The 12,466-nt window shown below is 33.7% G+C and overlaps 1 protein-coding gene across 10 annotated transcripts in view; it reads right to left on the reverse strand.

Moving 5' to 3' along the window:
- Positions 1–12,466, reverse strand: part of LOC120637945 (ras GTPase-activating protein raskol) — a 213,909-nt gene that overhangs the window by 81,400 nt on the left and 120,043 nt on the right. For 3 of the 10 annotated variants that reach the window (XM_039910030.1, XM_039910029.1, XM_039910028.1), the window contains exon 2: positions 9,567–9,878. The exons of 4 other annotated variants lie outside the window; for them this stretch is intronic. In XM_039910030.1, the coding sequence (XP_039765964.1) occupies positions 9,567–9,741 (175 nt within the window). In that variant the 5' untranslated portion in view covers positions 9,742–9,878. The remainder of the gene's footprint in view (positions 1–9,566; positions 9,879–12,466) is intronic. 3 more of the 10 variants (XM_039910032.1, XM_039910034.1, XM_039910031.1) reach the window with 3 other exon arrangements.

The following is a 12,466-nucleotide window of genomic DNA, read 5'->3' on the forward strand; positions in this document are numbered from 1 at the left end:
AAACATTATGTTCACGCGTACAGAACGGGCTTCGAAAGGGTTGACAGTCTAAGAGTAAATTAAAAGATTATTTTAGCGCTTAGAAATTAGGTATATTCATTGTTTCGAATAAAGAATGTTTCACTGCGTCAAATGTAACCAAAATACAAACAAAACCGATGTTTTTAAGACAGAACGTTAATTATCAAGTTGTTTACGTTTTTAATGTTAACACACATTTTAATATTGATAATTATCAAGTTGTTAACATTTTTAATGTTAACACACAACAGAATCCCGGAAATATTATATTCTAGCCTTGGCCTAAAGGCTAACCAAACCTACAGCTAATAAGGGTATTGCTTCTTTGTGCGTAAAACAATACAATCCAATATATTAATACTCGTAAATAATGCATTTAACACTTGTACTATGTAAGGAAACGAAAAACAATTATTGGGTTATATAATACCTCGTAGCTATGATCTTTACTATGAAGATAAATATTTACTACTAAAATTGACAGACGGACAAAACATCCGTAGGGTACTAAGACTCCGCTGTCCGCCCGTCTGTCTGTCTGTCGGTCCATCGATCACCAAGCTATATCTTATGAACCGTGATAATTAGATAGTTGAAATTTTCACAGATTTTTATTTCTAAAACACAGAATAAAATAAATATTTAAGGGAGCTCCAATACAACAGACTTAATTTTCTCGCAGTTTTATAGATAATGAAATCTTCGAGCGTGAGGCCGGCTCACACTTGGCCGGTAATTAAGATTAAGGAACCCTTAAATTAGATTGTGTACGCTTAGAAATCCGTTGGTAAAATAATTAGTATTTTTTTTTAATTGTGACACAGTGGACAACCCTGCGCCAAACGGATGCACCGTCGTCCGTAACGGTGTACGATCCACAGCATCCACACTAATACCGACATCCGGTGACCACCGTACTGACATGAACGGCCAACGATATGCGCTGTACACATATCGCCAACATTCATGATCATAAACTACAATATATTATCTAACTTTCGCCGAAACATAATAAACTTTAAACCGACGAAGAACCAGAATGGATTTTTTTAATTTTTTGTTTACCTATTTAATTTGATTAAATAATTAAAACCATGTCACCGTTTTATCAAAAACCAGAGAAAATTTCAAGCCGTAATACCTAATAAATACTACCTACTTTTAAATTATAATCATGTATTTTTAATTCTTATAAATATACGCAAACTTCGCGATACGTCAATCTAAGTATTTATAACATTCCAGAATTCTAGGAGGATAATCCGACTAATGTAAATTTATGTTATTGTTTATAAGGTACAGTATCGTGTTTTAACAATAATATATTCTAGCCCAAAATTATGAAAGAAACGAAAATCTTTTAGATATGTATCGCATAGAACGAGACTTAACATAGTTTTAATCTAATTTAACGCTACAGAATTAACACTTAATTCTATGCTTTTTCGCTATAAAACGCTACATTATCTTAATTTATGGATACACCTTTGTTTTCGAGAGCGTAACCACCTGCGAGGAATCTTTTATGCTAATAGGTACTTACCCCGTTTCTAATTTACAGTGGAGACATAAAAACAACAGCCACTTACCTGTAAACAAGAAAAATCGTGTTACATTACAAAATGAATTATTTTTATTTATTATATTAACCATTATTATTAGTCGTTTTTGCAAATTGTGCGAAGTTTAGTTATGATTACAAATCCCAAACGAAAGTATTTCTAATCTGTCCCTGTAAACTGGCAGATAGGTAAACTGTCTGAATTTAGTTTTAAGATTCTGATAAAATCTTTGTAAACTAGTTATGCGGTAATAGACCTAATATTTTCATTCATCTATCGTAATTTATTCAAAATCAACGGAAATATCATCAGTTTTTACGAAAAACTAAATCACATTTTAATTAAGCTAAAATCTGGGCTAAAATTAAATGCTCAATTGATGAAGCAATTCGTTACTTATGAAAGGGCAAGCACTACCTCTGTTTACCCACATATATAAACAATTCAATTCAAATTAGTAAATGACAATGCAAGCTTTTATTTATTGTAGAGTGTATTTAAAAACGGAACAATGAATTTGTTGGCTCGTTTTACAACCCGGCAGGAGTAATCCGGCCTCAACACAAAGTGAGTCAGTGACTCATTCACTAACGAGCACTTCGCTGATTCATTGTTTTCATCGGCATAATGAAAGGATCTATATTAGCATAGAGACGTGTAGGACGAGAGAGCGCCGTGAGACAAGGTTAATCACGGTTAATCGCTTAACCTTCAATTAATATTCCCAAGTGGTACGGAAAAACTTGCAGGCGCTTCCAGCTTTTAAAATTACTTCTCAGACCTAAGCGGATAAAAACGTCGAAGAATTTTGTAATGATCGCCTTCCGAACGCTCGGATAACTAGTTTTTTGATACAACTTGCACGCGCTCTCTCCAGCATCCTTAGCTGGTTCTGTGAGCGAACGTCTGATCTTGTATAGCATATTAAGGTTTCCGTCCATTACATAGGCGGGTCGCAGCCATATCCGTAACACAATCCACAACCGACTTGCATCCGATCGGTTAGTGATAAAAATACACAAAAACAACCCACAAACGAACACCCTATAAAGTTTGACTTAAATTAGTACTAGTTTTTTCAAAATAGTTTTGGGTCATAGAAAAATAGCGTAACAACAACGTAACTAACAAATACTTGTATATTTAAAGATATTAAATCGACTTCTCAATAAATTAAAAAAAAAATTATTACATAATATGTATACATATTTACATAGAGATAACTAAAAAAAACGATATCAAACGTAGACACGAAATAAACCATTAATTTTATTTGAGGTATGGTGCCAGCAAAGCCACGATGGCTAATATAAAAACTGAATCAAAATATTGAGCTCAGAAAACCGATTTTGATGGAAATTGAACTGTCCCGAGTTGAAGTTAACATAAACAAATAAAAAAGAATGCTTACAATTCGATGAATAGTTTTGGAGAAATACGTAGTCAAACTTTATACAAACATACACCGATAGTTTTTTTATTCGTTTGGAAGTTTATTAATTTTATCATATGTAATTCAAATGCATACCCAATAAATTACAAACATACGTGTGTCAAATAGATTACCTCTTTTTTCTAGTAGGAAAGAAAGCTGCACTATCCGAGACTCCTGAGTAACAAAGGCTATATATTTACAGCATATTTATTTACAGCATGTATAACCGCGGGATAAGCTAGCATTCTTCTGTTTCTAGTAAATATTAATGATTTAATCTGCCATTATCTTATTTACAAAGAAGTCTAGGACGCCAAGGCCGAAAGTTATAAAAAGTTTCTTGGAAGGCGGATGCAATGAATTGGACCAATTGTTATTGAGGTCGGGATTTGCTTAATGCCATTGACAATTTGTTTGTTTGGAAACTATGGGTTACTGATAAGCGATTCAACTTTTGTAGTTATCTTTTGTGCGTTGATTTTAGCCCCTGGCGGGTTTAGTTTAACCGATTAAATAAAATGTATATGTATACCAGGATACGTTTCTATTTTGTATTGACGTCATTTACCATTAGGTAAGACTGCAGTCAAAAGCTGTCATGAAATAAAACAACTATTATGTAGCGGACCTCATCTCCAGCGGATTGAAGGGCTTCAACGGTTATATTATCACATGTTACTCATACTATATAACGGCTGGACCTATTTGAATGATTGTTTTTGTATGCGTTTGGTGGCACCTGGATGGCTTAGATTCACAAATCAGCCCGACAGATGGCGCTGCTGTCGGTATCTAGGTTATTTATCTATACTGCAACTAAACGGCTGATTTATTCAGGTACGAGTCAGATTTCAAATATTATTTCAACGTTGGATAGCCCATCTATCGAAGAAGGCTATAGAGTATATATCATCACGCTAAGACTAATAGGAGCATAACACCAATGAAGAATAGTTCAAAATCAGGGTTTTTAAACGGTTAAAGTTTCGATAAAATCACGTATGAAAAAGTTGTTCCTGCCTGGGACAGAATATTTATATCTTTTAAAGTTCACTCTTACGCGGACGAAGTCGCGAGGGACCTCTAATATGTCTATAAAACCATTTAATTAATGTTCACAATTATTGAAGGATATATCTACATAGCACAGTCAACGAAAAATTGCACATGTTCGAGAGCATTTCTGACATTTATGTCACATTCACTGACAATGACTCAAAAAGATCTAACGTCACAAAATGTTAACATTTCATTTCATTTTCATTCGGTTGCAATATAAGAATTAGGTAGGTAAGTTAGTGTATAGACATATCCTTCGTAATACTTTACTGGTACTAAGTTAATAAACGTTTGTGATGATGGTGAATGAAAGAAACAATAGGTTTTATCTGCCTCGTTTTATCTCTTATGCTGCGATTCACAGCGCAAGAAATAATTCTTCTAGGTCATAGAAAACAGAAAACCTCTAACTGCAGACTTTGATGGTCGGTTTGTCTCATACAAATCGACGCGGCTCAAACAGTATTGGCCTCATTCTCTTTCATGGATGAGTAATTTTTTGAAGTGAAAACTTCTTTAGGCACGTTGATCACTTTTTTGGTTAACAAAAATAGTGAAACTCACGTCATCGTCACCGAACGCTTTGCATGAGCTAAATGTATATTGACTGTATATGAACTTAAACTTTAATCCTTGATCATAAACACTTATTTATAAACCAAAAATAAGTTCACAAGTTACTTAGTTTTAACATCTATCGGCAGTCCCCAAAGACCGCCCCGCATGTTTTATTAATAAAATAAAATGTTTAATAAGATATTTTCATACAGTCTCTAACAAAATAGAGTTATAGTTTTATATATATGTATATATATATATATGTTTTGGAAAATTTATTTTAATTGAATTTTAATATTATTTTGTTATATATATAGAACATAACACATTTATATGAATGCACGTATTATAGCTGAAATATCTATACTCTATAAATAAAAAATAAAATAAAATAAATTAGCCTTTTATTTCAGAGAAAAGTTACATTAAGTTTTTACATTTCATTTTATCATTAAATCAAGCGCCTTAGCTCTGTGTGCCTCACGGCAAAGGCCTACTCCAGCTTTTGCCAGTGCTTACGATCCTGTGCCACCTTTCTCCACATTGGATCAGCTGTAAGTTTAAGCTCGTCTTCCCAACGTCTTTGTTGCCGACCCTTTTTTCTTTGTCCATCTCGTGGATACCAATGAGTTACTAGGGTACTCCACTTGCCTTGGTTGTCTCGTAGCATGTGACCCGTCCACGTCCACTGGAGCTGATCCATCCTGGTTCAAATGTCTGTTACCCCGGTTTTGTCTCTAATATCGGAGCTCCGGATATTATCTCCTCTCTTTACACCCACCATGCTACGTTCCATTGCTCTCTGACATCTCTTAAAACTTTCTCTGTGGGATTTGTTTAGCGCCCAGGTTTCACAGCCATATGTGATGCTTCTATACTCTATACTAATATATAAATCTATAGAGTTTTTACGGTTGTTCCGTTAAAACTATTAAACTATACATCCGATTGAATTGAAATTTTGCATCCATGTAGAGGATATATTGACTTAATGTATAGGCTAACTTTTTTATAAGTGTTATATCTCCGAAGTGTATAGCGGGGGCGTTAATGATTAGAAAAAATTTGAATTTTAACTCTTTTAGACATGAAATTTGGACAGAATTTTTTTGGGCTTTGTTACGAGCAAACAAGAATGTATTGAATGAAGTTAAAACCACAAAATCGGTTACGGGGGTACTAATGAAAAAAAATAAAAATTTTATACTAAAATTCCCACAGACTTAAAATTTCATAAAAGTTTTATGTTTGTTAAATAAAGCTCACTTACTATCAGATTTCGAAAAATTTTAGCCCTAGAGGAGATTTGGGGGCGTTAAAATTATTTATATAATTATAATTGTTGATAACATCCTACAGGTTTTTTATAGTAATAAATGATGGACTAAGCTGTGGTAACCTAATGGTTAGTGTAAAACCATAATATGTTACATAAACAGAGGAACACTTTGAATGCCATGCAACAACACTTCCTATGAAATGACACCCTTCGGACTGGTACGCAGCTTAGCAGCTTAAATAGGCACAAAATGCTTTAACAGGTACTAATACTAAAACTTTAAGTGCGGAAGAGTCTATGTAAGATTTGCAGTCAATGATTGCAACTATCTATAATTTCCAAATAATACTGGTTGCCTTTGGAAGTAGGCGGGACATCTTTAGTGCTAAAACACATATCTATATATATAAAAATGCTATGTTGGTTTGTGTACGCTTCAAAAACTCAAAAAGTTCTGCAATGATCAGGCTGAAATTTTAGCATGATATATAATACGCATCAAGGATTGTTTTTATCTATTTTTTTCAACCATTCAATCACAATGTGCCACAACGAAGCGTGGCAGGGTACAACTAGTTAGATATAAATCAATTTAGGCAATCTATCAACTGGGCCCAACGATACAGGTCGTCTAGTGTTGGGTCCACAGGTTCACAATAATACGAGGCAAATATCAATATAATGTGCATTCAACATTACAAATTTGGTTATCAATTTATGTAAAATTGTTTTACTTTTTATGTTGTATCCTATTCTTTTTCTTTTTACTGTTGTATTGATATTCTGTGTAACCTTTTTGATCCAATAAATTATTGTTAATATTATTATAATGGGTCTCATCTCTCATCAAATATTTTGTTGAGAGACTGAGAAGATAGAAGATATAAATTAACTAATTTGAAATATTAAAAGTAACTATACTAATATATTTAATATAGTTACTACAAAGTTGCTTGTGAAAGATTGGTACTAAAAGATACACAACATCTGTTAAATGCATTACGCTCGTAATGAGGTTATACGAGCCACAAAGTTAAAGACTATGAATTTAGCTAATTTTCTAGAAGAACTTATCTATTTCTTTAGCCACGAGAGCCTATATAAAGAGAAATTTAAGTGATGTAAAGAGATAATACTTTTGCTGTTAGGGTATAGGTCAAGCATAATCTCTAAAGAGATTTACAGACCTACAATTAAATTCAAAAAATATAAAAAATATCATTGAAATGACTATGCATTATCTTAGTACGATAATGAACAAAGTCCAATATTTGAAATAATATTATTGACGAATTCCTTTTGTTCCGAACTGTTCCTATTTCCCATTTTAATTTTATTCTTGCGGTATATATAGTCTTGCGTTATTTTCTTCCACATGATTAGTAAAAGATAATGACAATGTTATTCAAATCAAAATAATTTTAAATGATTTTTCATAATGTTTACTATTGTGTACGTTGGGAGCGGAAATCTTTGGTTGCTGTTGTGTAAATGCGCAGTAATTAGCGGATTTACGTAAAACCATGGAAACCATGTCGTGGGAGGCTCATTGTACAACATGCGTAGACAAACTAGCTACAGACAGGATTTGAAATGAAAATAACAATACAGACTGCACATACTGGTAAATGAAAACGTAATGAGTAAGTTTATAGTAGATATATTAAAAATACGACTTGAAAAAAAGGAGGAGGTTCTCAATTCACTAGACATTTTTTCCTAACAAGGCTTGGTAGTGACCTGGACAACCCTTGTAACTAACTTTCTTTTATCAACCGTTTAAGTTAACTACTGATGTGGAGGTGAACATTCGTGAATTTTGTCACTTTTCTCTATCTTCTATTTCTGACCTGAAATACCCTTGTAACTAACTTTCTTTTCCCAACCGTTAAGTTAACTACTGATGAGGATATGAATATTCGTGAATTTTGTCACTTTTCTCTTTTGTCACTTTGCTGTTTTTCTCAAGATTGCTATGGTCAGTTCTCTACTTCTCTAGATAGTCTAATATGACTACTATTCTGAACTACTCTAGATCAACTTATCAATGTCTACTGGTCACATGCCTCTCATATAGATGTCTAAGATATATCGGTAGATCAAACTTGGTATTTACCTCTCCCTTCCCTTCCGATACCCTGGTTATAATCATTAACATACTGTGATAACTTCAGTTGTTCCTTCAGTGTTTTGTCACACATCAACTGACAGCACCTCGCTAATGTCAGATTATGAAAAACTAACGTTTATTTGTAAGACCCAGTGGTAAAACTCATATAGATTGAGAATCAAGATGTATATTATCACACACAAACTACGCTAGTACAAAGTTCTTTCCTCGATTTCTTTTTTTTTATTTGCGAGCTCTTTCGATCGTTACACTGTAACCACTAGACCACAATTACAGTATAGTCTTACAATGAGTAGTAGTTTTATTCTCAGTTTCTTTTATGGGCATCTCATTGTTTCATCGCTATACGAGTAGGGGTTCTACGGGATTGCCAAGTGATGTCCTTTCACGCTTTTTGCTTCGGACAAAGACAATTGTGTCCGTATAAGTTACCAAGGCCTGTTCAATGACTGTTACAATTTAAGACAACATGGCACACAAGTGTTAAGTCCTACTCACAACCTTCTAGTTGTCACTCCAAGATTATTCTAGACTACATCTGGGATAAAAAAGTATCCCAGGAGCAAAGGTGGTGTTTCCGAGTGCCACGACTGATATTAAAACTCGTAGCCACTTATACGTGTTTAAGTAACATTTTCGTTTTTAATCATGCATTACTTAATCCAAATAGTTTTACACAAACTTTCACATTTAAAAGTATCTCAACACATCTGCAGTTATATATCTACTCATTGCTTTATTTATGCATATTTGTTATGCATGTGTTAATATACTATATTATATTATAAAATCATGAATTTGGTCTTCAAGTTAAATAATACATTGGTAGGAATAAGGAATAATATTTATATCATATACTACTGTTTGTAGCTATTATATTATATTCCGTAGTGTTATTCTAATTATAGGTTGGAGCTAAATAACTGTTACACATTTTTTTAGCACGATTCGCGATGTAGGTTTGTGCTCTAAGATTAATTATTAATCATTTATTTATCAATGATACCTAGTTAGGATTCTACTTACTCGACTATTTATGCTCTTGAACATCGTAGTTTGGAGGTTATTACAGCAGTTTATTGTTAACCTTATAAAGATAATTTAACTCCTTTTGTTATCATCGGCATCGTAAATACAATTGCATGAATCATGATTTTCTCAAAATATGTATTTGGTTATTGTTGTAACTTCAATGTTTTTCCCATGCTTTATGAATAATGTACTAATTACTTGGAGTTCTTTTAACCTATCTAATATATAATTTTCAAGTAGTAAGTAAGTAATAAGATTAAAATAGAAAACAAGTATCAGATGATCAAATTAATGTATACGTGGATAATAAAACGTGAAAACACAAAATCCAAAATATCATCAGGCAAATAATAGGCTATGGCATATGGCAGCCAGTAAAAGTAAAAATACATATATTCCAGCCAGTAAAAGTAAGTTAATAAAATAAAATGCGGAATTATTCAAAACTCCAAACGTTGCCATCTAGCGTCGAGTAGCCAATTTACTTACATGCTCGTAATGCATCGAGAGATGGCGGTAGTGTCGCAGCACTGCCTCCTTGCATCGCCGCTAGAGCGGCGTATGATTCTGCGTCGCATGGTAGAACATCACTGTATTTTCTTTTTCTATGAATGAACGCCTTCCACATCTTGAATTTTGTCTTTTTCGGTCTTTGTAAACTCATTTACATATTTTCTTTACACCACAAATTCATTAAACACTTCACATCTGTTATAACACACGGAACTGCAAATGAACCTACTTTGTAGAGTAGAGAACAAAAGTAGAGTAAGCATTTATTTTACAGCGTGTTGTTTTCACCTGTTCATTAAACATAAGCCTATTAAGTCAGGATTAATAGTGATCTGATGTAAGTGGAATAAGCGTTTAGTCCGTTTACGGTTGATTGCATCGTCAGATAAATCGTTCCCTGACAATTGACGGATAAATCACTGGGCAACAGTGCAACAAGACGTAACGATGTTCAATGAGCATAGGGGCACTGCCCTTTGCGATATTTGCGCATATTTCATTGCATAATAGTTTTAAAATGTTTTGTATTGGACAGCGGTAAAATAAAAAAAACAAAATAATATTCTTTTTTAGAAAGCTGCTATAATAAATATGTATAACAATTATAACACAGATACCTACCTAAACGGGCAGTTTTCGAGTTGGACAAAAAAACGTTACTTAAATTAATATTAGTGTATTTATAATGTTTCGACGACCTTCCTGGTGAAACGGTGAGCGCTGTGCTATATGGGAGGTCCCAGGGAAATTTGGGAACTCATAATTTCTGAATTTTGCTCTGGTCTGGTCTGTGAGGCTCTTAGGGCGTGGCTAGTTACCACCCTACCGGCAAAGATGTGCTGCCAACCGCTTTAGCGTTCCGGTACAATGTCACGTAGATACCGATCAGTTAGCCCGCTACCATCTTAGACTACATAACTTAGTGGACAGTCAGTCATTATTAAGCAATGCCACTAACAGTCAAGACTACGAAGGACTGTATATAACTGTATTTCATTAACTTAACAATCAATATCCCACTCACAACACTGCTCTATTTTGATTGTAGGGAAGTAGATATGTATCGGGCCCAACAGTCCTTATGGAGCAGTGAAATTCGAGTCCAATGAACGGTTCGTGACACTTTTAAAAATAAATACAGGTGAATTATGTTAACTACGTTATATTATCGCATTTCTGGCTAAACTTCCTATTTAATTCCTAATAGAGATAAGAACTGTCTTAAGAATTCAAAACTACAAGTCTAAGTCCTTGCAAATATACAAAAAAAAAATTATACGTCTTAAATCCTGGAACCACCATGTCCTAAGAAATGCTTACCTATAATTTGATAAACTACCAAAGCCACTTTCTTTCACATAACCTTGGTGAAAATAGTAGTAGAAACGAATAATATCACAATGGATGTCAAATATCACTTTTCAAAACCTACTGTTTAAGTTAACAAAAATTCGCATCATTATATCTAATTCTAACGCATTTGTTTAAGCCGAAGGTAATCAGGCTGTACTCAAACCGCTAATTGAATCCGAAACAATGCTGTGAATCGCATCTTGTGAAATCTGACTAGTTACTGTTTTTAGTAATTTTACAAAAAGTAGCGATTGTATTGTCCCTACGTTTGATTGCACTTGAAGAAGAGCCATGGAACAACAAAATCTTGTTGGAACAACAAACAACAACGGTCGGCTTGCATCCGGCTCGCGCCAATCACTTGAACCGTCTCTCGAACACGCTGAGGGCCTAAAGCGTTTACGCATCATCGTCGTTTTTCTAAGTAATTTCCGAAATATAAAAATGACAAATAGAAAATCGGCTACGAAACTGACATATCGACCTTTATAGGAAAATAAAATAAATCATCGAGTTATAGGTAAATTAAAAATGTTATGGAAATATTCGCTTAAATTAACATGGCAGAATGTATCATTCAGCAAATTTAGTTTAGTTTCCAACAACAGTTGGTGAACGACTTTATTTTTAGCACCTCTTCCCGTGAAACGTGTTTGTAAGCAATATTCCACATTTGAACCGGAATACAGTAATTGTTGAACTGGTGCAACGAATTTCGCTAATGAAACGCTCTGGGAAACTGTAAGTGATCTAATAACCTATTAGCGCTCCCAAAATGATAATCGTGCCATTTAAGCTTCATTACATCCTAATCCCAACAAACATTATAAATGGGACTGTGAGTTTGTTACACTTTCCTGCATTTACCTACATAAACCGATAATCATGGATTGATTGCATCGCAGAGGTACAGAAAAGGACTTAGGTTACTTTTCATGCAATTAATAAAATATTTTTTGAAAAACGTCAACCCGAACTAGTTCACAAAATCTTCATGATCTCGAGCGAAGCTGCAAGTAAAAACTCATTTTTTCAAATTCAAACACTAAATTCAAATTCAAAATTGTTTTATTCATGTAATAGACCTTATTAGAGGCACGTATGAAGCGTTCATACATTTAACATGTTACACTAATGTTAGTGATGGTGATAACTGCATTCGTTAACTTAAAGCTAGGAAGGTTCCAAACGCGCCCTGGTCTAAGAAGAGCCTACAACAGACTTAGCCAGGTTTTTTTTGTTATCACTATCTCACAGTCTAGTTAATGTTAAGCTATGAAGTATGAGCATTTCACACCCAAGCTTTTTTAAATATTCTACTTTGATAACGATTCAAGCTTAGAAATTAAATTATTTCACAGGTTCGCGATTTGCCTGACTAGTTTTAAATTAAACATATACGTCAAATAATACGGTCGTTTACTTTTAGATATTATATATAAGATCTATATTCACCGCCTCAGAAAATAAGGTTACTTTCCCATGAAAAATAGTTCTCCGACTTAAAATGTGTCACATTCCCT

This window comes from Pararge aegeria, chromosome 4 (genome assembly GCF_905163445.1).
Source record: "Pararge aegeria chromosome 4, ilParAegt1.1, whole genome shotgun sequence".
Lineage (NCBI taxonomy): Eukaryota > Metazoa > Arthropoda > Insecta > Lepidoptera > Nymphalidae > Pararge > Pararge aegeria.